Raw genomic sequence first — 25,909 nt, 5'->3', positions numbered from 1 at the left:
GAAAGGTTTATCAGACTGGCTGCCCAGAGAGGTGGTTGGGTTACCATCCGTGGAGGTATTTAAAAGATGGTAGATGAGGTGCTCAGAGATATGGTTTAGTAGCGGACAGGTACTGTTGGGCTTGGTGATCTCAGTGTTCTTTTCCAACCAAATGATTCAATGATTCTATGATTACATAACCTCACTTCCTATGATCACGTTATATTTTTCATATTATTATTGGACAGGGTGCATTAATGTGTGACTCTGTGGTCCCTGAATAACCTGTATGTCCCCTGGCAAAGAAAACATTCCTGCCCTTGCTCTAACCTGCATCTGAGTCACAGGAATTCTTTGAAGTAACATCTCCTAGCATTGTGCTTCAACCGCAATCGCTGTTAACTGCAATGGAGTGTCTGAGACAATTTTGGGGTCCTGACTTGCTGCATTTGAAGCAAAGGCTGTTAGCAGTGTGTCTGCCCCGTGGGCCAAGCGTACTCCCCTGTGCACTGCGGACAATGGAAGGGAAGGCATCTCAGTCTAATGTCAGGATGTCAAGGAAATTAGTTTGGTCTGCTTTTAAATACATCTTTAGAGAGTCTCCAGACAAATGAGTTGCTTTCATATGAAATCTGAGAAAGTCTGTAGAAATTACTTTCGCTGTAGAGGGGAAGTAAATTTTAACACTTTTACGCATCTGCCTTGTTCAAATTTTGGGGTGAAAGATGAAGCGTGTCAGATTTTACACTTTTTCCAGTGCTCCCTCATCCCTGCAGCAGCTATTTCAATTTCTTAGGGAAACACTGGACAAAATAACTAGTGGATGTAAACTGGCACGGATTCATTTGGGTCAACAGAAATGCAGTGACTAGCCTGGCCTAGATTGCCCTCAAGGTCTGTAATGCAGAACAGCAGTGACATTTTTCCCTTAGTAGCAGGTGCTGTTTTTCCCCCATCCCATACAGGAGAGATGAATAATGTAATAGCCGTCAGGAGCATCTGTTCATTACTTATGCAAGTCAATCCTACATTGTGCTTTAGGGTGTAAAGTGATCTCTGAAGAAAATCCATCCCTACGGGCACCACTGTCAAGAAGTAAGATGTATTATGGCTGATTTATTTTTTTAATCCAATGAAGCTTAAGTATTAGCTACTCATTTCTTTGGAAGGAATAGGAAACCAACTATCTGACAGAAATAACTCATGGATGGCAAAAAGAAGATGGATTCATACAGCTTATAATATGTTATTTAAATATTTGATATGACTTGCAGAGACATACTAAGATAGTGGAAGGACACGCATGAAATTTAAGCTTTGTTAACAGGGAGAATTAAGTACCTCTGTGGAGCAATTCAGATGGTGTGAGCATGACAGTAAACATGGATGGGCCAAGGACCAATCAGTGAGAAACATCAAGAGCAAGGACTTAGCAGAAATTCTTTTCTGACTATGGTCTACTTTCAGTTCATGGAGAAATCAGGAGTTACACATCAGCTTAAGAAGCCCAGCAGATGCTAACTGACTAGTTTCACTACTGATTCTCTCACTTGCTTTCTGGGTGTCTTTTAGGGAAAAAAATGACCATTTCATGCCTCTTTTCCAGTGTGCAACAAAAGAATAGTAGCATTTCACATTCCCTTTAAAGTGGTCTGAGACAGGGATTAGACATTCTACACTGAAAAACAAGAAGAGTTGTTAGTGTTTGAAGTATCTTGAAATGAGTGTGCCAAAATACGGCTCTGATATTATCGGCCTTTAGACTGAGTATTAAAAAGCACCTCAATCAATTCTTGCCTGAAAATGCTACCCACAAAACCAGGTAAATCTGAGCAACTGGAGGGAAAGCAGACTGGCAGAGCAGAGCAGTCCTTACTCAACCAGCACATTTCAGTACATTATTTTTGGCTCTGGCTCCCGCTATTTCAACAGCACTAAACATTCATTAGATTAAATCAAATGAGCCACATTCTTTAAAAATAGCCAGAGCCTTGTTGTGCCAGTTGGAAAAAACAACAACTTTATTGGGTATTAAAACATATCAAATAAATTAAAAATAAATAAATAAACAGAGTCGTATTCCCTCCTGGCACAAAGGAGCACAACTCCAAGGAGAGGTTTTTGGCTCCTCAGTTCAGCGCAGTGGTAGGTAAAAGAAGAACATTCTCAACTAGCTAAAACAAAGAGATGAAGAAATACAGACAGTCTAGCACAAACTCAACCCTGAACTGCAACATAGGTGTATGTTCAGCAAATGGTAAGATATATCATTTCTGATCCCTCTGCTGTGGACATCAGCATAGGATACATTTACAGCAACTTAGAATGAGTTGCCATGACCAAACAGCACCTTGGTGTACCAAGTCTACTCTAAAAGTCACAGCCAGACCTCTTTGCTCTGTTGAGATGGACCTCACCGTTATTTACTGCAACACCCAACTCTCCCCAATGCCAGAAGTCCCCTCCTGACACTAGCCTAACTTTCTTTCCTTATTTGCTACATAATATTTTTCTTTCTCTGCATTCTATAAAGGAAGAAGAGCTTATTTAAAAAAAAAACAAACAAACAAAAAGAAGTTGCTTGGAGACTTAGCCCTAAAAGTATCTTAAAAAGCTCGTTGAACAAGCAGCATGAAGTGGACAACTGTAGAGTAGACTAAAGAATAAGACATACACACTTGCTTTCATGTGATTCAGTTTGTTTCACGAGAATTTAGAGTTGCCTCCAAATATTCACATCGGTATAATCCTGCAGAGTTGCACGCAGTTTAAGGAGTAGAACAAACCTGCAGAGCATACGTTCCCCTTCAACCTCCTGTCTAACTTTGCCTCTCAGACATCTCAGAACAGACTCTTACATTGTCCAGTTCCTCTGATTTCCTGGGCACAGGACCAATTCCACTATATACACAGCTTCTTCCTAAGCAGTAACTATTTGCTGACAGTGAGTTGCTTACAAAGGAAGAATCCGGTGAACAGTCCTGCCCTGCTGTCTTTCTCCAAGGCCTCAGTGCAGGTTCACCTGCCCCTGGGCTGGCTCTACGGCTTGGTCAAGGTCTTTTGTGAGCAGAGACAACTTGTCTGGCCCACCAGCAGTAACACTTGGTGAGTTACGCTCAGATGAGGCTGCAGCAAAGAGCTTCACCTCACAAACCAGTTCAACATAAGAGGTCCGGTAAGTGGAGCCACGTAATACATTATATTAGTGCTGTATTGATGCGTTTCTGGAGAGATATGCTGGGTGGTGGACACATTCTGAAGAAACTACTAGTCAGAATAAAATGCCTGACGCTTCAGCAGAAAAGAGTGAAATAAAAATTTAAAGCAGGTTTTGTGTTCATTTCCTGAAGCACTTATCTCCATTAGAGCAGAGACATATCTCTGGGAGTTACTGCAATACCCAAAGATGGAAGACACAAAGCATTAAAGACCTGCCTTTTGGACATGTTTTGGCTCCTGTCTTGCCATGTTGGGCCTCAGTGGGGAAATGATAAGCCTATCTCAGCCCATCCTGGTCTGCTTTCCAAGACAAACAGGAGCCTCACCCACTTGTGCATGACAAAGGTGAGTTGTTGTTCTACTGTAACAAAACTATTCCTGACCTGCCTGTCTCAACTTGCCTGAAATCGTTCTATTTGGATGTTAGAAACCACAGCTAATTTTCTTTTTAAATGGCAGTTCTTTTTCCTTAGAGTAAGTTGTTACCTGGTTTGGGTTTTACTGGCACACACCACTTGCTAGTTAGAGAGAAAACTTTCCCTGTTTTGCCAGTATGGAGGAATTGGACTGAAATTAAAATAAAATTCAATGTCAGTATTGTAAAACCTTTTATTTGTTTGGGCCAAACTATTGCATTAACTATATTTTCCACCTCCTTCTTTTTCCTAGGGTAAAAAGAACAGAGAGGAATTCTTACCAGGCAACGTTTAGAATGGCAAACTTTCTGATTCACAATACCAGATCTAAGACAAGCACAAAAGAATTTCTAAAGCTGTTATTGAAACTTATGGTGGGTATAAATAACAAGGGCATACATAACAGGCAGCCTGATGTGCAGAGAATGAAAAAAAAAAAGTAGTTTTTAAGCTATTTTTATCAGCTGGTGGAATGACTGGCTAGAAAACAACCCTTCTGCTTTTATCAGTGTAGAGCACCTCTGGCTGCTTTCATACTTTAGTGTCCACATACTAGCAATAATGACATTTTTAGGATACTAGCTGTCTGGCAGGCAGGATTTCTGCTGATGTCCTGTACAGAAATACTGCTCCTAGGAATGTTAGTGAGCGACTACTCATCTAGCACCAAATACTCCCCCTTCTGCTTGGTACCATCAGACATTGTCAAAAGCTGGACTTCTATACATTGGTATTTCCAATCATCACAAGGCAGAAAAACTTGTTGTCTTTTTATGAGAGGAACAAGTACATGATGTCATGGAGTATTTTTTAATTCCTATCTTGGGCCAAGCTCTCGGTATGCAACAGCTCCACATTACATGATAGTTCCATGAGCGCCTTGAGTTGTCAAGAGCCAACAGCCCTGCCAAAACCCTTTGTTGCCTTTTCTGTCTCTTCCAGGTGCTTGCTCCTTCCTGCCACTTCTCCTTTGCCAACAGAAATGTTTGTGCAGCCTCACAGTGAATCTGATCCACAAATGGATCCAGGTTAAAATTAACTTAGGGTGGAAAAAAAAGTACTTTTTTGCCCAGATTGGTTCCTTCATCTTCCTTAGTTCTCGCATCATTACTGTTCAGGTTTTACTGCAAAAGACTCAAGTTATATGGTTGTTAGATAACCTGCACTGTCGCACTCTCTCCTAGTCTCAGTGATCCAGATCACTATGGTCAGTCCTGGCTGCTTGCGTAGGCACAGGACACATATCTGATGCTCCCCACGTGAAACAAAAAGGATATTTCCTTCTGACTCACTATCTATTGCTCAGCAAAGAGAATCATCATCCCCCGGTGCCGCTGAGAGAAGGTCCATCGCTATTGTGCCTGCATGTCCCATGGCAAGTTTTATGACAGCAATTAGCAAGCTGGTGAGGAGTGGAATGTGCATTTTTGCATCTTTACGTGCAGGTAGATACATACTTGAAATAAGGAAAGACTGTAGAAGGCTGAAGATTGTAGAATATGTATAGCTCCCAGGTGAAGGCTGTGTTCAAAGCAGCTGTCCTGAGGAGCGGCCCTGTGTATGCATAGCACAACTACAGCAGATTTGTCTGGAGAGATGTGCAATGGCTATGAAGACTGCTGGGGTGTAAAGCCTGAACTGCCTTTCCCTGCCTTCCAGATTCTTTTTACTAAGCTTTTTCATGGTTTAGAATGGCCTTCCCTTACAGCAAGAGAACTCTGATTCCTTCACACTGCATGCAACTTAATTTGACTTTTGCTGTCAGCCAAAGGGAAAATGTACTTATTTCACTCAGTAAGAGCCCTGCAGAGTTAATAAATTCCTCAGAGCTTTTCTGAAGAATGTCATTTGGCTCTCGAGGCCAGAATCTGTTCTCTGATACCTAAATGCAATTCCCATAGATTTCCAAGGAAGCTGGGCATATATTCCTTGGCAAAATGCAGCTATTAACTTAGAATTCTGAAGATACATGAAATCTGAAGATCTGGGCACAGTCTGGAAGAAATAAATCTGAAATGTATGAAGATATAAGAATACTTCTAAAAAGTATGTCTTGAATTGAAAGATTTCAGTGTTCCTCCGTAGTTTAGAAAACAGAAAAAATGCCATTGTAGCCTTTACTGCAATATGCAAGCAATTATATAATCCTTTTTTCTTTTTTTTTGCTCTGCTGGGAATATAATTTGTATTTTGCAGACTCTAGGAAGAAGGAAAATACTTATCTCACTGCACTACAATTCTGCAGAATCAATAATTTTTCAGTGCATCTATGAACAATATGTATGTAAAACAGAACCTTTCAATACATTCTGAGGACAACCAAAAGACAAGAATGGTTTAAACTCTTATAATAGGAAAGGGAAGTGCTCTTTATCTGTTCTGAACTGAGAGAGACTTATTTAAACAGATTTAAGGAAAATACAGCCAAATATGGACTTTGCCTTAAAGAAAAGCGAAATGCAATTCTGGAGCTAAAAGCAACTTTTTCTAAGAAGAGATATTATCTTTTATGAGACCAGTTAATACGAATGGAAAAAAATACACTGTCGTTTATGTAAACAACCTCCTGCCAAGACATTTAGACCGTCACAGTGACAATAACATTAACTCTGCTTTTTAGAATTTGGGATTAATCTGAACTAAGCAAACCTGACATTGGTTCAGGCTCTTTTGCAGAATGCACAACCTGGTAATAACTGCTCTGACAAAACACTTGCATAAATGACAGGAAAATCAGGCTTTTTGTGTCAGGACCAATGTATCAAATCTGTGCAATGTGCTGAAGCAGATATACAGAAACATAATTTCAATTACTTGAAATACATTATTTAACACACGTGCTTTTGCATTGCAGTTTGCATATCTCCAGCTCAGACTGGTCAGGGAAATGGGATTTTTAGCAGAGCTGGCTCACTTTGAAACACACTCACAAAATATTTGTTTAAGATTAGAAATGGAAGGACAGGCCCAGCAGTGTACAGACTTTGCAGGGTGCAAGTACTGCAGTTAGGATTAGTCCATTTAACTGTCTGGAAGTTGAAAGAGTGAGGAGGCAACACTTTGGAGAAGCCAAAATCATAAATCATTAGTACTTGTTTTACTGGAGTTCTTGCAAGTACCAGTTACAGGTCCAACCTTTGTGACGATGCTATTAAAACGTACATCCATGGTTTGATATTAATTTAGTAGGGATGTAGGCATAGAATCATAGAATCACACAATCATAGAATGGTTTGGAAGGGACCTTAAAGATCACCCAGTTCCAACCCCCCTGCCATGGGCAGGGACACCTCCCACTAGATCAGGTTACCCAAGGCCCCATCCAACCTGCCCTTGAACACCTTGAGGGATGGGGCAGCCACAGCTTCCCTGTGCAACCTGTGCCAGTGTCTCACCACCCTCATCAAGAAGAATTTCTTCCTAATGTCTAATCTAAATCTTTTCCCTCCAATTTAAAGCCATTTCCCCTCATCCCATCACTGCATTCCAGAACCACAAGCAGTTTATTTTTCCTCCTTGCTTAAACACTAAACATCTCAGGGGAAAGGATCAGGGAACAAGTTACAGCATATTCAGCAAGTCAGAAAATCATGAGGAACATAATAATGAACGGTGGCTCATTGAAGCTAGTTACACTGTAGAAAGCCTAGGCAAACAACCTAGATGCCACCCTTACCCCCCCAGTCTCAGATGGACTACAGTCCAATGTCCATCTGTGAGTCTGCTAAATTTAGTCTGGCCTCAGAGGAAACACAAGACACAAGCCATCCACATGGTCCTGTTGCTCTTTCAGGATGACCTTCCTGTTAGCTCGATGGGCCAAGTGCTAGAGAACAATTCCCCTTTTCCCATCACACTACATGTATTTCAAGACACACGACTAAATGCAGAGGAAATAGATTTTACACAAGGAGCTATTTTTATACCCTTCCTCCAGGCTGCTTGTTTTTCACTAGTGAGGCTGCTGGCTTCAGGTCAGAGCTAATATAAATCCTCATACTACAAACCGAACTCTCTACTTTGCCTGCTTGCTCTGGTACCTGCAAAGCACCAAGGTACCGCAGCTCCAAGGAGAAGAAGAAACATGAGGTTCATACGCAGCTAATAAAAAGAAACAGGCATTATATTCAGACCATTTTCAGTGGGTGCCTCCGTTGGAGAACTGTACAGAGAGCCTTGGATAATACCTGACCCAACCTGGTCTCTTCAAACTCAGCACCACAGCAGGAGCCTGAGTCCTTTCTCAGAAAAACAGCTATTGCTCAGACTCAATCAGCACTGTTTGTGGAGTCCCTTCAAATGCTCCTCTCTCTGCTCTGACCCTGCTAACACAAGGGAATTATGAACTCAGATACTTTGTGAGAAGACATGTGAGAGTTAGAGAGTGGGCAGGACAGACCTTTCCTGGCTAGGGATCCTTTGTAGAAAGATCCCTCTGGTCTTCCCCAGGCCATATAGGATGCTGCACAGTCCACATCACTCCAGGAAACTATCTCACTTAATGTATTAAAAGGATAGGATTGACTCAGTAGAACTGTCTTTGGCCTTTGCAGTGTCCCAACAGTTGGGACATCAATTTGTGAGCAGTAAGAGTTAAAGATTACTTTTCCAGCATGTCTTTGAATACAAGTCCTGAAAACAGGACCAGTGCAGTCTTGTTCATCCAGGTATGCACAGCTGAAATCCTCACAGTGTCCTCTCTCAGATGGCTAATGAGACCAGGAGATCGCTGTGTCTACCTACCTGCCCCTCACCTAGTCAGCTTTGGTGCTGGCAGGAGGGACTGGCTGGGACATCTCCTTTGTCTGTGAGTGAGCTGCAGACAAGGAAGGAGGTTCTTGCTTCTCTGCAGGATAGGAAAAGGGGTGTTCTGGTACTTCTCAACACCTGCACTAAGAAGCATAGTTCTATCCCATTGCACTGAGCCCTGAATACCTGAGTTGACTTAATGTGGCTCTGGAAAGCATGGGCTGGACCTAGGGAAGAAGGCTAGGAAGGCAGGCAGGAGAGTCAAGAGGGCATGGAGAACTTATGACCTGGCCTTTCACAGAAGCTGTGGGAGGAAACACAGTCCTGAAGCTAACACAGAGAGGGACTCTGTATTACATTTTATTCTTTTTTTCCTGTGGGGAAGCATGAAAATGCCTTCTAACAATGACTTTACAAGCAAACTTCAGCAGGATGTGAGAGTCTTAAGGAAACATCAAATCGCTGGGAGAATGTATGGCTATGCCTGGCCAACTTGATTCGCCTTCTCTGCCTCATCTTAAAATGCTTAGCCACATCTCCCTGAGTTTTGCTCTCAGTACCTCAGACAGACAGAAATAAGGGAAGTGAAGGGAGAAAACGGATCAGAAAGGCAGAAGAGAAAGCCTCTTTAGGGCTGCATTCCCTCCCTACCTTCCCCTTGCACCCTACAGCTTCAGTCCTTGACAAGAAGACCCAGTTTGCCCAGCCAGCTGCACCACCATCTCTCCATAAAACAGAAGCACCGCAATAAGGAACTCTGCCCTCTTCCAAAAACTGTCTCTCCATCATACCCACAAGCGTATCTAAAGGAAACAAATGACCCTTTATCTTGAAAGAGAAGATCCTTCATTTTGAACATAGACATCTCATGAGCACCACTCTGTGCAGTGTTGATGGGAGCCTGTGTAGCAGCGATACACAGGGGTCACCGCTTCCTTCCGAAGAGACTAGCATTTAACCCTTCTGAAGTGTAACATTTTCTGTCCTCTTATAGATCTACACAGAGTTTGGAAACAACCTGCACTACATTTTTGCTGATGCTTTCCCGATTGACCACCATTAGGGTGTCTCTGCCAGCTTTCCTCTTTTTTTTTCAGCTGGCCTTGACTAATTTGATGGTAAAACCAGAATGATTTATTATCTCAATAGACAACAATTCTATCCCATACTCAGTCACAGTCTGGGATGCTGATGCCAGTATGCTAATGATGAGATACAGGTGATCAATATGGTATCTGCTACCAGGAAACCCTCTTCTCTGAAAGCCTCCCAGCCAAATTAAGCAAAGGTCCCAAAGGTGCAGTAAGCTATGCATTAGAAAACTGAGCATGAGTTGCACAATAATAAAGCTGTCAGAGACTGCAGAACCAGAAGGGACCTTTAGGTCAGGTACCCTGATGTTTATGCAACATCAGCTACTGAATTCTGTCCCTTTTTATCTCATGCTCTTCCTATTTGCTGTACTCCCCAAGTTGCTCCTCATACACAGGTAGTGATGGTGATCCACGAATACAATGAAAGAAGCAGCAGGAAGAGCAGGTAGATAGGCCCCACAATAAGGAGAATCAGGCCCAACAAATGGTAATGTAGCCAAACATTACAGTATCAATGGTCTAATCCTGATTGGACCATTCATGATCACAGTCTACGTGGATTACAACACCGTGTGTACCGCTGCTTAGTTCCCCCCGTTTCTCTGCCAGACCAGGTGCTGAACCCTTGATGAACATTCTTGATGAGCTCAGTTGGCCACAGCATTTTAAATTCCCTCCATGTTTGGGGGTTTTTTTTCCCCTTTTCTTTTTCAGTGAAAAAGCCAAAATGGACGTTATACAGTGAAAAATTAGGTTAAGCAGACAGGGGATGAGGTGGATAAAGTTTTACCCCCTCCCAGAAGAGGAAGCAAAGGCAAAGTAAACAAGAAAATTTGCAGGCCTTCTCTGTTTTAAACAAAGATTCCTGTGTTTAAAGTAATAAAAAATCCACTGTACAAAAAGCAAAGCTACTTCCCCCAAAATAGCCTTTCCTGTTTTATGAAAGCATTCATCAAAATGGCACTACTCCACAAAAATAAAGTTGTAGGTAGAGCACTTGGAGGCCTTTTGCTTTGATCAGATAGCAAAGCAGTTGAAGTAATAAGTATAATTTACTTTAGTGGTACCTGATATGCCCTAAACAAGTCCACGTGGCTTAATCAAGCTTTAAATATATAGTGATGTCATATTGAAAATACGAAAAAATAATAAAATAGAAACACCAAGTCAGAGAAATATGAGCATTCACAAGCCATCAGAACACAGCTCCAACAGCCTGCATTCAGTCTTCATCCATAACTTGTAGCTGCTGCAACTTACTGTAGAGGAGAAGTACTTGCCCTACTTGGTCAAGCTGTGCCTAGCTTATCTAGATATTCAGGTGGTGTCTGGATTGGTGCTGCCTCTAGGGTTTGGCTATACAAGGACTTGCCAGTATAGTTTTGTCTTCTTCATGTACCCAACAGGTAAAGCCCTTGGCAGAGATACAGTCATAGTGATACCCTACACAGGTATTGATCATCCTTTCCTGCTTGACTTGGCCTACCTCTTGGAAACAACAAAAATCAGATCTCATCCCCCATATTTCCAGGTGCTGCTAAATTATTTTGGAGATAACAGAGTCCAGGAGAAGGTGTCAGCATGGACAATGCCAAAGGTGGACTCTTTACCTGTTTCTGAGTTCTTCCACAGAGTGGCTATGAAGTAGGAGAAAGAACAGAGGTCTGGGATCAAGAGGTAGGCAGGGGAGTCAGGCTTCACCGGGTTTCCAGAACTGGGGCAGACATTGCCCACTGAGGTAGAAAGGAGTGATGTGGTGAAGAGAAGCTGTGAAGGGCTGTGAAAGTGAAGACAAACAGCCATTTTTGATGAGGGCGACAAGGGAGACACAGCGGAGAAAAAACAAGGGAAAAGGTAACCTGATTGAAATACCAAAGTGGTTTTGAGTTTTTTTATCTTTTTCTTTCCATTCCTTTCATAATTGCCTGGAGCTACATTTGTATATTGAGGTAGAGCAGTAGTTCCAAGCAAGATCTCAGCAGCCCTTGGTGCCAGTCCATAGAGAGCTGCTTAGCAGCTGATTTCCAGCTGCTCTATCATAATTGAAAAGGAATAGAAACACAGCAAAAACTTTCCTGATGTGAGTTTTCTATGTAAGCCACGTCCTGAACTTGTAACAAGGGTACCATGAGGCATTAAAGGCCAGCAGGAGGGGTCCAAGTGACCTGTTTTGAAAGACTGTCTATACTATGAAATTTTGACTCTGAACACCCTTGTTGGAACATTATTAGGAACTGAGGTGAAGGTTTGTTTTTTTTATTTAAATATTTCATATTTATATTGACAATGGGAGTCTGAACATTGTTTGCTTAATAGAAACCCCAAGACCTTTTCATGTGCCAGTTAAATTAACTGTGTTACCTAATGAAATGTTTCTGTTAGTTCAGAGCCTTATAAACATTTTAATCGATGGCTCTTAATGAAGAACTCTCAGAAACAAAAACAATTTCTAAGTCTCTACAAGGACAAATGAAGGTTTAATGTAGTGCACTACAACATCTGAATTGTCCTCACACAACTCTCCCAGTACGTCAGGAATCATTACCATGTAACAAATTTCGCAAGACAGATTGTTTAAAACACATCAGAGAAAGTGCATGAGCCAATGCAGATTGCAATTTAACACTCATCAGGAACAGGGACACAATAAAAGCAGCCTAGAGTCTTTCCTCCCCCACTAAAATCCAAGATGTTCTTAAAAACAGAGGCGTGGGAAGAAACAATTATGCTTTTCCCTACATAGATCACTTTGGAGGATTGGAGGAAAGAAACTTCCAACCCCAACAAAAGCCAGATTAGCCTCACTGGCTTTGTGCACACTAATCCATTAAATGATCTACTCTTTCCCACAAGGAGTGGTCACAAAAATTCAGGTCTCAGCATAACCTTGTTTTCATTGATACTATTCTTATTCTCATTAGTCTTCTCTTTAAATCCTTACTCCACTTCTTTCTTTCACAGCTCAGTCTGCCATCTCACCTATCAGCCATAGGTTCTCTCTGGCTGTAGGATTGGGTAGGTGACCCCCTAAATGTGCAAGCTGACATCTGAGCAGCACCAAAACTCCTGGCCCTTGTGCCCAGTCTGGTGCTCTCCCAGCTGATGCACCAGGGCCAATCTGACCCTGTTGCGAAGTGCAGGTGAGATGCTCATTCTGCTAACACATACCCCGTGAGACCTATATTCCCTCTTCAGTTGGAAGAGACCCAGCTACTTCTGAGTTTGCTCTGTTACAAGGACCCATCACCGACACCAAAGCCCTGTTGCTAAGTGGTCATCTGCCTGCACAGCAAGATGCTTGCATAACATCTTAAAAAAAATAGACACAAGTATCCTGTGGGCAGGATCAGGCTTGGGGCCCTGAATGGGATCCCTTTGCATATCATCAGTCTAAAACAAGTGCCATAAAAACCTATATTTGGTTTACACTTTCTTATTTTGTTGATGGAGGTTGCTTAAAATTACCTCAAGAACTAGCCTTTGTTACTCTCTGAATTACACTGTGACTTTGGCGTTACAAGAAAAATACTGGATGTGAGGTCAAAGACAAGAGGTTTAAGATCGAGATTTCATCTAAATGTTTCATGGGCCAAACTCAAACTTGAAATCACTCAGTCAAAACTAATAGGCTGACACCAGAAATCTGCCTGTCACAGTGTGCTTGATGAATACTGGCTAGGTCATTAAGCTGCTTTCTATCCATGTGGATTTCTCTCTCAATTTGAAATTTATAGCTTAATACCTTAGAGCTCAATTATAGAGTGAAAGAGACAGGAATAAAAGTCACAGCTTTCCTGTAATAAGTCATGTGGGATAGTTCAAACAGAGCTTCATTCCTAGTGGCACGGGTCTTTCTTTTTCCATTGTAGGAATGATAGTCAGAAAAAAACCATCCCACACATTCTCAAGCAGAGTATCAGAGACTGCAGACAAGTTCCTTTTACTCAGCCATCTGTAAGTCACTTGCAAAAGGTGAATCCCAGAAACCTCTTTGCCTTTTTACAGAGGGCAATTGCAAACACTGTCAGATCTTCGGAAAAGTAGGACAGGCAGGACTATACTTGGTCTCTGAGCTGTAGTCAAGTCATGAAACAATCAAATGTTCATCCTCCAAAGGAACACAGCCAGCAGTCAGACAGAAGGCTGGGAGACAGTCCTTAGAATCTCTGCACGTTTACTGTTCAACAATAAAAATCTGTAAAGATATTTCATTACAAAAGGTAGGAAGTGTTCTCTTCTGAATTTATTTTCTTAGGTTTGCATCATGTTTTTCCTTTTGCAATATTTTATGCTAATTCATTACCTATTTTCAAAGGAATAGTGTAAAAAAGCGAGGAAGAGCCAGAGCGCATGTCCAGTTGTGCAGTTTGGGCTTGCACTCCAGTGGCTTTCAGAGAGGCTGTTTAAGAAGAGGTTTTTCTTTGTTTGGTGAGGTCTTGTACTGGTGCTCTACAAAGTGTTTTGGTAATCCCACTAAATCTTTCAGGCCTTTTCCATTGTAAGGATGGCAGGTAACTTCTTTGAGACACATGATTTACATTTATAGTCCACCATAATGTATAATAGGACCAAACAGTAATTTGCTATTTGTCAGTAAGCAGATGTAACTATGCTTTGATGCTTGTCAAAACTCTGCATGTTTCTATCAAAGATGACAAATTCTATTACTAGAAATGTTAAGTTTTGACTATAGATAATTTCTATTCTTGAAATTACAGTCCTTGCAAAAGCAAAGAATTATGTGTCTTGGCAATGACAAGCAAAATTCAGCTTTTAACCTGCTCTTCTACAACTGTGGATGTTTACATATATGAAACAAACAGGGTACACCATTTGATGTTGATATAAGATGTGTCAGCTTTTGTTCTGGGTGGTAGAGAAAGGCCAGAAATTTTGGAAACCTGGACCAAGGGATTCAGAGTCCAACCCATGCCTAAAGCTACTCGAAGTAGAGAAGAGCACAAATCTGAATAGTCAGTAGGCATTTATCATGCTAATCCTTCCAGCACCTTGTGAGGCCTGTGGACTCTTCCAGTGGCTACTGCATTTTCCCCTTTAAACTTCCCCCTCTTTCTTTATTCCCAGCATCTGTTCATTCAGTTTAAACAATTTCCTGTTTTCCTAATAGAGGGAGAACTGATTAAACACAGAACCCATTTGCTGTACTCTAGCCAAAATTGTGGATTGGGTGGTTATTTTTATTATTTCTAGCAGCACTTCTGGAGATTCCATTAATACTGAGGCTCCCTGATACAGCTTTGGTCCGTGCAGGAAGAAAACTGAGGCCAAGAGGTGAGAGATATAAGGAAATAAAGGCTATAAATACACGAATGGGGCCAGTGGGTCCCAGACTCACTCTGCACCTGCTTGGAGATCATGGGACAAGAGCCAGCTCCAACCTGGAAATGGTTGCACATATTACACGAGATAACCTGCCCCACAGGCAATCAAAGCCTGCTAGTGCAGGCTCGGTGCTGTGCTGACACAGCCTGGTGGCTTCCAGGCATCGGTCAGCTTTGGTCCAACAGCCACAGCCGGGCACTGTGCCCACCGTGCCACACCTACAGTGCGATTCTGCCCTGAATCACACAATATTGTCACAAGTAGAGTCCTCGTGTCCCCTGGAGCCCTTAACCCCACCCTCACCATGTCTCCATCTTCCTCAGGATCTCCTGCCTCCCTTTCCACAGCCTACTCCTGCAATTTTTAATTCTGTTTCACTTGAGGAAAAGCTCTACAACCCAGCACAATCAAATGAAGTTTGAGTGGCGTCTCGCAGTGTACTTCAGCAGAGCACCCAAGTCCAACTGCTGGACCATGCACCCAGCAGACACGTCTCTGCCTTCCTATGAGTCATGCCAGGCAGTGACTGCTCTTACGCAGATCACGCTGATTTTCAGCTTTAGTTTTCTGTTTATTCACAGACTTCTTTTGCATGTAAGCAACTGCAGTGCTTCTCGGGGAAGAGCTGAGGACTAGGACAGGCTCCTGTGGCAGCAGAAGCAGGGTAGGGCCCTGGGCCCGCAGCAGGGAGGAGAGGTGGCAGCGGGTCTAAAAAGCGCGCGGTGAGTTTGGAGTTCTCACTGCAGACGGAGCAGACAGCCAGCACTGACTTCATCTCCTCCTTCTTGCAAAGCAGGGCAAGCGGAAGCACCTAACCAGAAAAGCCCTGCTGAGGGGATCAAATCAGAGAGGAATAGCTCATCTGTCCTCCCACAGGTTTGGATCAGATGGCTCTTCAAGCTTAAATCTGATTGCAGATCCTGGCTCTACCATGCTGCTCTGTCCTGGGGTTGTGACCCAGTCCCAGCCTCCTCAGTGGGACTGCAGGCAGGGAGCAGGGACAGACTACAGCCCGGATTCAATGTTTTTTCTCAAAACAAACAAACCCACGAAGCTGAAATTGCTTAAACAAGAACAGATCAAATTCTATTGCCCTTAATGCAGAGAGGGGAAAAAAATTAAAATGCCAGTTCAGGTTGCAGGCTTGAAGTCAGGAGTGGGACAACAGGAGCCTTTCCTGGACCTTACTTGCATTGTGTGCAGCCAAAAGTAGGGATGCAGCCAAAAAAGAAACCTGCTCTGGCCATGCTGAACTGAACTAGTTCTGGTCTGCCGGTCTGGAGTGTCTCCTACACCTAGTCGCATGGACGCTATATGCAGGACACACATTGCTCAGAACAGAACATGAACTAAATAGGCTACGGACACCACAAAGACGAACAATATTTCACCATCCATTGCAGGTGAAGCCCAAGCACTCACAATAATACCAGGGACATGTTTTCTTGCATGCTAATTGTAAAGAAACCTTTCAACATTGTGCTGTGCCATTACACACAATATCTCCAAATCCTGAGACAGTAGAGTGTACCAGTACTCACTGGTGGCTTGTTTGCTATAATAGACATACTAAAAGACCATGCACTAGAGTGCACTGTGGCACTCACAAAAGAACATAACCACAATTCTGGGCATCCTGGGTGTATATTCAACATGCCTTTACCTCCCTCTAGGATTTTAGGCACTAAACCAGTCCCTTTGTTTTTTAAAGGCCTTGCCCAGAATCTCAAGACAACGGTTGCCACACAGCAGAGACACACACGTACAAACATTGATTCATGGAAATGGACTTAGGCTAGTGCTGTGCCCGTTCACAGAGATCTAGTAACAAAACTTACTAATGACTAAACAGCCTTCTACCCACACTGACTGCAAGAGCAGCCCAAGCAGCTTTGCACTTACATGATACAAAAGGGGAAATCCAAAACAGTTTTAAACCTGCCGGCTTGTTGCCTACCTTTTCCTGAAGGGAAGAAGCAATCCATCTCCACGCTGCTGCGGGAATGGGAAATGCAGAGCGCGCTGCTGGGGACCAGACCCTCCTGAGGTGGGCTCCGTTCCGTGGTGCGGACCAAGCACCAGCCCGCCCTTTCGCTTGGCCTCTCCAGCAGCTCCACTGTCTGCCCCACCTGAACGCTCAGCTCGCTGCTGTGGCCCGCGGTGAAGTCCTGGAGCACCACGGTTAGTTCATAGCCTCCAGACAACTGCCCAGGTTCAACAGAAAGCAAAAAGAACAGGAAAAGGAGTTAGAGAAGGCAGGATGAAGGCAATCATCTTTGTATCATATTTACACTGGCAAAGACATGATTTGTATTCCTTAGAAGCCAAGTTAATCATTTCTTTTGTCAAAGTTCAACATGATGTGGCCCTTCTTATTGATTCTGCCGGGCTGATGAGAGAAATCAAAGCTACCCACCCAGTAACCTTTTGTGTGCTAGCTGTGGGTGAATTTTCTAACTGTGACTTTTCTAGCTGTGGGTGTCCATCAGAAACCTTGCTTTTTTTCTTGCTTTAGTTTCTGGGGTGACTTTCTAGACCAGCAATAGCCTCGGCTGCCTTGGCACTATGCCTTGTGGCAGGACAAATTCCACCTCACTCCTCTACAGCATGAGTTGGACACATTCCCACATGCTGCCAGTACAGTAAGGGCACAGGTAGTTTTTCGCAAGACAAGAAACATGCCCTCATCTTCCCCAACTTGCTCTGGGGCCCTCTTGGAAGACTAGAGAATCCTGACTGAGCAGATCAGAAAAGCTCCTCTCATGCTCTCTGATGGAAAACAGAGGTGTAAATACATAAACGCAGAGTGATTGATTACATGCTGACTTCCAGGATTTGTATCTAAGAATAAATGTATCATCTTGCTTCCGCAGTGAGTGCTGGCAACCTGCTGCTTTCCTTCAGCCCCACACCTCATGACTCTCAACGAACAATACTGCTCCCTGTTTAATCATAGTCTCTATATAACCAGAGACCGGATATATAAGTGCTTGTGTATACAGCAGAACAAAACACAAGCAGTGATTACACAAGCAGCAGAGCTAACGAAGCTTGTTTTCTTACAGATTTGGATCTCAAAGGCTTATTCTTGGTGTCTAAAAAGGTATGAGCACCAATCTGAGTTTTTATGGTGTGAGGAACCTTAACACTGCTCTGCAGTGTGAGTTTCTTGCAGTTTGCCTGTCATCAGGGCCCCCCTTTGGGTCCTTCTCCTTTTTGCATTGCCTTCACCCTGAAACATGAGAATCTTTCAGGTCAGTGTCAAATTTGTTTGAAATTAGTCCAGTGATTAAAAAGTTATTAAGATTAGAAGATTAAACAAGATGATTCAAAGCAGTGTAATACCATAAACCTCACTTTCTTAGCATATGAAGCTAAACTGAAGCATATTATAAAATGTTTCTATATGAACTACTTATAAATCCAACCAAATTGGGAGAAATCTTGTAAGACACTGAGTATGTCTGTGAAATCAGTGAGAATAGGGATCTGCTTATCAGCTTCAATAGTGGAGCACTTGAGGAGAGTGCGCTCATCTCTACAGACTTCACTCTTCAGTTGGTACAATCTCTAAATCCCTTATCTTAGTTCAAGCAGCCCTGAATGCACACTCCCACGGGAACAGCCTCCCCTCTCACTGGCATAGGGGGGTTTTGTTTCCAATGCAGATGTCAGAGAAATCCCATTCACCGAGGCAATAATCACAATTACAGAAAAAGGTCAGTGGACAAGGACTGGTTCTCACCTGTCCTGTGTCTCTGCCGTAGACGAAATGCTAGATTTGGGGAAGAAGAAGGAAATAGTTCTCTGAAAGATTATTTGTAAATAAATAGAAAAAAACCAAACAAACCAAACCATGGCAGCTATTCAAGGCCATTCAGACAACATGCTGGCATTAACCCTGGCAGAAAGAGCTCAGTGGGTTGATGAAAACACAGAAAAATTCAGTTTAGCACCTAGCTATGCAGTTTATCAGCAAACCCACTGTTCATCATGCTGACATAGCCTCCCCATAACTGGAATACAAACATTCACAGGTATGGTAAGAATATGATATTGCTGTAATATTCACCGAGGTTTCTTTGCTATGGACTAATTTGAAGAGTAGAAAATCCAATACGTCATCTGGTGCGATACATTTAAGACATAAGAAGATACTTGATTACTTCTTAGTAAATACACTGACACATCTTACCAAATGTGATTAATTTCCTCTAATTCTTCCACTAACCTTTGCTAGGTAAATATGCTATCCTTCAATTTATGATATCTATGATACTTTCTCTGAAAATAATCAATTCTTTCCTCCTTTTAGGGAAAAATGTGAACAAACATTGCTATATCTACCCCTGCTTCAGAGACAAATCTAAAGCATCTACATGTCCTGCACTCGAGTACCACTAGGTGTCCGTGTTTGCCATCACACAGCTAGCTGATTTGCTATAAAGAATTCACACTGCTAAAGAATTCACTGTCTTCAGTCCTTCTCTAAGTACCTTGTGCAGCGTCTGAGCATGAATGAGCTGTTTCAGACGGGATTCCAAGACTCACCATCGCTTCCAATGATATGGGCAGAGGATGTTCAAGAATACTAAAAAAAAATCTTTAGATGATTTGGGATTATATTTGAAAAATAAGTCTTCTTTTATTTCTTAAGCAGGAAATGTGAAACAGCCTGAAACATCCCAGGGAAAAAGGCCTGGTGAAGGCAGCACTTGGGAAAGTCTAGGACTAGCAAGGTGCCTCTTGTAGAGCATCAGCCCAGCATCCCTGAGGATCAGTTAAGCAGCTCCTTGGTCCCTGCCTGCAATGCTACTGCCCTACATTAGCCTAAGGGGCAGCTAACCTAAACTCAGTCTATCACAGGGCTTTGTCAATCTCTTCTCAAATAACTAAACATCTGTGACACAAACAATACTTCAGTTTGGGCAACACCTGTAAACATTATCCCATCAGAGGCAGATGTGCTCCATGATACTTAGGTACCATCTAGCTCCAAGCTCATGTCTCATCTGATTTCATTAAAAATGGCTATTTAATATAATGAAGACTGCAAATAATCATCCTCTCTGGACCTGCTTGGCACCTGGTGTGATCAAGGTCTTCCTCAGCACGGGAGGTATTCTCCCCCCGACTCCCCCTCATCTTTAGAAGCCTACCTATGATATGTGAGTGAGGGAGCAAACCTTCCTCAGCTTTCTAGATGCAGTATTAATTTATATCACCTGCTCCTCCAACATCCTCTTGATGGAAACATGGACCAGAGATTCCCCATGCTCCAACTCACTACTGGAGAAGCCACTGCTAAATCAATATATTTCCAGGGAAAGACCACCTCTTTCTCAGGAGGGATTAAGCAGGTTCCCTTTTAGAAGTGCAGATGGTAGGTGCAAGCTGTTAGCTTAGGTAGGGACCCACAGATAATTTTTAGGTGCCAGCCACAAAGAACTTAAAACGAGCTCCTTCCTTTTTCCAAGGACTTCCAAGCACTTACCATGCCTTTTCTTACATACCACAAGAACATTTACTTACCAAATTAACCCATAGCAAAGTAATGTCTCTAGAAAGCTTATATTATCAAATATGTATACAAATTGTAAGCCACTGAGGAATAATGCAGATACGTCTGATTCCCAGTGACAGAAAACCTTTCACCTATGAAGAGATCCCTCAAGCTATTAGTTACTTAATTTGTTCTGAGAGAGTAATTTTCCAATCTCAGAGAAGTACATCATGCTTCTCTCTATCTCAGAACATGCAAATTGTTATACAGATGGGCTGCTGGTTTCTCACACATATTGCATTTGGTTTGTAAGAGAAAGAAGATAGAGAATGCCCTTAAGGTTGAACTTCACAGGTAAATGGCTTCATATTTTAACATGTAGTGTACACATATTATTCCTGTGATAAAAACGACTATTAAGCCACTGACTGGATGTACTTAAAACCCAGACAGCACTCTAATCTGTGTATGGTGCAACAAGATCAGGAAGAGACATTAAAATAAAATAACAATGCAACCTGTCTTTGCAGACCACAAGGCATAGCTGAAAGATCTGACACATGGACAAATCCAATGAATTACACAGCAAGCAATAGCCTTAATATTGAGGAGAAAATGAAACGGCAGAAGCAAATAGCAAAATGAAATGAGGAAGCAAGAGAGCCCCAAGCAGTCCAGAGCAGACGCGCCGTATGTCCTGAAAGCAGCTAGCAGGAGCCTCAGCCCATCTCCAAGCTGCCTGCCACCAGTAAAACATCTCCCACCCTCTATGTTCTCTCATGCCTGAGCTAAAATGCATCACTGTACTTCCAGTGAGTGTTTTCATATCAGGTAGAAAACAGATCAAACCTGAGCTAGAATAGAACCTTGCTCTGTGCAAGCAGGGACCCAGCCACACAGCAACTGGAAACTCGCTTCTTTACACAAGACACTGCTCAATGAGTAACCTCTGAGTATCAGTGCTAGCAGTTTATGTCAGACACTGACTCTGGTGAATGAGTTTTGTCATGACTTACATGAGCATTTTTGCTTCTGGAAACACCCAACGGAGTGCCTGTTGGCTATGAGAGAGGGTGAAGTGCAAGCCAGCAAAATGACCCCAAGCACGGTCACATCCTGGTGCAGGGGCATCCAGGCTGCTCCAAGGCAGGAGACACCTCAGCTCCAGGGACCAGCAGGTTACAGTTAGGGCAGGATTATGTCTGAGATGGTCTTTCCTGAATTGTAGCGTGAGTGCATTGTCAATGCTGCATCTGTTTAGTTTCCAGCCACAAAGCAGCAGCCAGAGGAAGCAAGACTGAACATCAGAGGCATATTTATCATTATATTGCAGATAGAAAAGACCTGTCAGGTCACAGGCTGTCCTTCCTTCCCTGTAAAATAGATCTTAAGTAGCACTAAATCCACTCCAGTTGCAAGTGGGAATGAATAGCTCTCTAACAGAGTAAGCAGGGATTTGCAAAATAGGTGTCTGAAGAAGGATTCCTCAGGCACTTATTGAATGGGTAAATAAATGGTTTATCTTGCAAATCACAGTGGATCTCACATTAGTTCTAAAATGTGAACCAGATTCTGAGAGGCAGAGAACTTATAAGAGTGCTGCTGTGTTCTTCATGTCAGCAGAAGTGAAGAAATACCTGCTACTTCATCAAACGTAGCAGCATTTCAAGCATCGGTTTCTACAAGGGTGCAAAACACTGGCATGTTCTGTCTTCCCATCTGTGGCACAGTGCCCTGTTTAAGACTTTAGCCCTTTTGCAATTAAGGTCTTAAGTTTATTAGAGGCTTGCAAACCTCATTGTGGTCTGTGACACGTGAGGGCACGTTACAGGGATGGGCTGGCTACCTGTTCTGTCAGGGAACCATATCTGATGCTCACCAAGTCCCTGTGAGCTGGACCACAGCCAGCGTTTTTATGCTACAGTCTCCTCCCAGCCAGCCCTCGGGCAGATGCTGCATGTATGTGAGCTGTTCCTGTTGCTTAGTGCTGTATTTGAACCCCTAGGCTGGGGGCTGAGGGGAAACTACAGCTCAGGCAATCTCACTGCCAATCATTGCCTCTCACTGCCAAGTGCCATACACAAATCAGTTATACCTGGGGTTCCTCATTTCCAAACATGCCTATAGTTTACTACTCTTCTCACAACCGAGAAGTAAAGAGAACAGGAGAATAAATGTCAGTGTATTTTACCTATTTCTCACCTTTGTATCAACTCCTTTAGGGTATCACGCTGTCTGAAAACACCGTAAGTTCAAGCTGCTGTACCTTTGCCAAAGCCTACAGATTGTCATTTGTCTGACCTAAGGCCTCATGAGTGCCAAAGATGCTCTGTCAGTACATAACATGAGTATCCTCTCATACAATATCATAGAATCACTAGGTTGGAAAAGACCCACTGGATCATTGAGCCCAACCATTCCTATCAATCACTAAACCATGCCCCGCAGCACCTCATCCACTATCGAACTATTTACAAATATATCATAATGTAAAGAACCATGCCCAGTCCAACCCAATACCCTAATTATCCACTGTATTCTGTTACTAAAATTGCTGCATCTTTCATTCATATTTATCTCCTTTTCTTTTTTCTGCTCTTAAAATCCTGCCTTGATTTTCCCTTCAGTATGTTTTTAAATCATAAAATCTTATTCAGAAGCAGAATCAACAGTGCACAGCATCTATAGATGTAGATATAACCCAGTATATTTCAGATAGGTAAGATGTTGTTTACTCTGCAGTACAAACTTCAAGCCAACATTGGATTTTCTGTCAAAAATCAGCAATGGAGAATGAATCTACCAAGCTCAGAAAGGCTACTCAGAGTATCTAAGTATTTTGAAATATGCCAACATTGTTGTAAAAATCCACACTAGCTGGTTATTTACATATATTCAATAGGACACAGAGATCTGCTAGTTTAGACAAAGCATTCTGTGTGGTGCAGCACTGTATCCTAATATAAATTGCTAGTTTTCTGTTGCTCTTAGGCTTTCTGCCCACGTGGTTTTGGATGACAGCCAGTTTTCAATAGAAGCATTTAGTCACCATAAACAGCCTATTTCAAGAGGGTGAGAGAGGCAGTGGGAGCAGAAATGGCATTTACATTCTTATCACAAGATTAAGGAAAGTGAATAAGAGCTATTAGACTGAATCTGTCTGCACTGAAACAGATCCTGGAGCTGTCACTGTAGCTGGGGGACAGACGTGAGAAATCTTAAAGTCTGTGGAGTCCTTTGTGAAAATCTCTGTGATTTTGTAGAGATTTTCTTTCTGCTTGGAGGTTAGAGAGTGAGAACAAATTCAGAAGAAGCTTTTGAGGAATTTCAGCTCTAGAGAATTGCTTCAGTTTTCTTACTTTGTAACAGGTTCTGTTTGGAGTGTGAACACCGAGTCACCCACATTCCTCCCCCTAAAGCCTCTACTGCTCTCAAGGATGCTAAGCTGACAGCTCTGGTAATTCTGGTGAATGCTTTGTTGAATCAGTATGGAGGTGTTTCTATGGGGACAGACTGTAATTTAGGAACTATGAGCCAAACCAGAGATAACCTATTACAGTCAGCAGAATTGCTCCAGATTGAGTTGAGAATTGGAAATTCAGTGTATAATACCTGGCTCAGCTCTGAGTCTTCCTTGGTCCTCGGGCTCCTCTACCCATCTTCCATTAAGATGGGGTTGCTGTTCTCACCCTTACTGTTTTATCTAACCAAACAAAGAGGAACGTGGCCTGAACTTCACCAGGAAGTCTCTTTATATTTAAGCAAATAGTTACACACATGGCTGGGATCATAGTGATAGCCCTGTATCCCAAACGTACCAGCTTTGCTCCTCTAGGCAAGGAGATAACAAGACAGGCATCTGGATGTGCAGCATTTCATAAATCAAGACACAGTAAGTTATTCCACAGCAGGAAGAAGAGACAGAGATGGCACATGGGACATATAAATACGCTAACAGAAAGGAAATCTGGTGTTATGATCTCAAATAGCACATACCTTTCCTGTCCAGCATCTCTTGCTGGAGTCCCTACTAGACAACCATATCCTGGTTGTGCTGGAATTTGGACTCAAGCACATGCTGACATCTGCAGAACAGCTTGAATGAGGCTGTCTGAATTATTTCTGGAGCCTTTTTTCCAGAAAGTAAGACTAAAGTTGACTCAAATTAAACAGTACTTTCAACTATAAAAAATGCTTTTGAAGATTAAAATGACCAGACTTGCTTTGTTTCACTCAATGAATTGAACCAGAGCATCAATCTGTGTTTTATCCTATAAGACTGAAGGTTTTCTCATGGCATTTGGTTCAGAGATGTGGTATCCAAGTTCTATTCCTTTCCCTTCCCCGGAGAAGCACAAAATGGAGCAGATATAATCTGTGTTTCCTCAGTGACACAGAACCAGCACAACTGGCTCCAAACCCCTTTGCTACCAGTCTTACAGCAGGTGAGAAAGGCAGATGGCTGAAACGCTCCTGCTTAATCCCCCCACCTGCCATATTTCACAGCCACAAGATGCTTAAAACTCACCCAGGGTTAATAAAAGCACAAGGACAGAGTGCAATTAGGGCTACTGACCAGTTGCTCTCTTTCATATGGCCAGCACAGTGTGAGCAAAGCGGACAATCTTGACCTGTGAGGTCAAGGGTGTCAATCAACAGATGATTCATCAGACATGCCAAGACACTACTAGCAAGTACACAAAATCTGATGATGTATTCTGGCCTCAGGAACTTTGTGAAACATCCCCTGGTACAAACAGCACAGGCAAAGTGTGCACAGTAACAGTTCTACACAGCTGATGAATTTAAAACAGAAACTCAGTTATCTGTGTCACATACATGTTACCACTGTATAAAGAGAATTCAAGTTCAACAGAAGTTTAAGAAAGACAAGGGACAAGCACACTTTGCGAGGCCAAAAGGTGGGCACTGTACACATCTGCCTTTATCTAACCAGTGTGTTCTGCCCTGACCAGAGTTTTGGGAAGGGAGAAATCAAATAATGTTCTGTTTCCCCCTCAGACAGTGTTTCCAGCTGACTATGAACCCCACTATTTTGTTGTCAGTAGAAAACCTACAGTGTCCCTGATTCAATGTCAGGGAATGATTAGGACCTACAGGTCCCTGATAAGCCACCGCTGCTTTTAAATTACACTGAAATAAAAATAGTTACTGAAGAAGTAGGAACAATGGCTCACAACAACAAGAAGAGAGACCTCAGATTGATGTCCTCTTGAGAAGGAGACAAATGATAAAAGGAAAAGTGCAATAAGATCACCCTAGGGATGTTTTAGAACAAAGTGAATCTCAGTTGGTGCACTGGATCAAATTTGCTTGATACACATGGCCCCAGATAATATTGCCTTTATAATCTAGATAATTATTTGGAGAGATATGTTGATGTCTGCACATTTACACTTTTAATGGAGTTATGAAAGTGACACAATTTCAAATAGTACCTGCAACAGATCTCCCTCCCTTTGTCAAATAAAAATGCAGACATTTCAAAGACGAGCAGTTGGCGACTGCTTCAAGGCTGTTTTTCTGTTATGGCCCTTCTGCAAGAAGAGAGTGTGTGAAGGCAGAAAAGCGATAATCTTGCACTG

The 25,909-nt window shown here is 42.5% G+C and overlaps 1 protein-coding gene across 13 annotated transcripts in view; it reads right to left on the bottom strand.

Annotated features, from left to right (window-relative positions):
• The window catches only part of KALRN (kalirin RhoGEF kinase), a 514,381-nt gene that overhangs the window by 85,878 nt on the left and 402,594 nt on the right, over positions 1-25,909 (bottom strand). For 11 of the 13 annotated variants that reach the window (XM_069861465.1, XM_069861454.1, XM_069861453.1 and 8 more), the window contains 2 exons: positions 18,546-18,575; positions 16,758-17,004 (listed from right to left, as the gene is read on the bottom strand). The exons of 1 other annotated variant lie outside the window; for it this stretch is intronic. In XM_069861465.1, the coding sequence (XP_069717566.1) occupies positions 16,758-17,004; positions 18,546-18,575 (277 nt within the window). The remainder of the gene's footprint in view (positions 1-16,757; positions 17,005-18,545; positions 18,576-25,909) is intronic. One more of the 13 variants, XM_069861456.1, reaches the window with a different exon arrangement.

This window comes from Phaenicophaeus curvirostris, chromosome 7, assembly GCF_032191515.1.
Source record: "Phaenicophaeus curvirostris isolate KB17595 chromosome 7, BPBGC_Pcur_1.0, whole genome shotgun sequence".
Taxonomy (NCBI): domain Eukaryota; kingdom Metazoa; phylum Chordata; class Aves; order Cuculiformes; family Cuculidae; genus Phaenicophaeus; species Phaenicophaeus curvirostris.
This window is presented reverse-complemented; position numbering and strand designations above follow the sequence as displayed.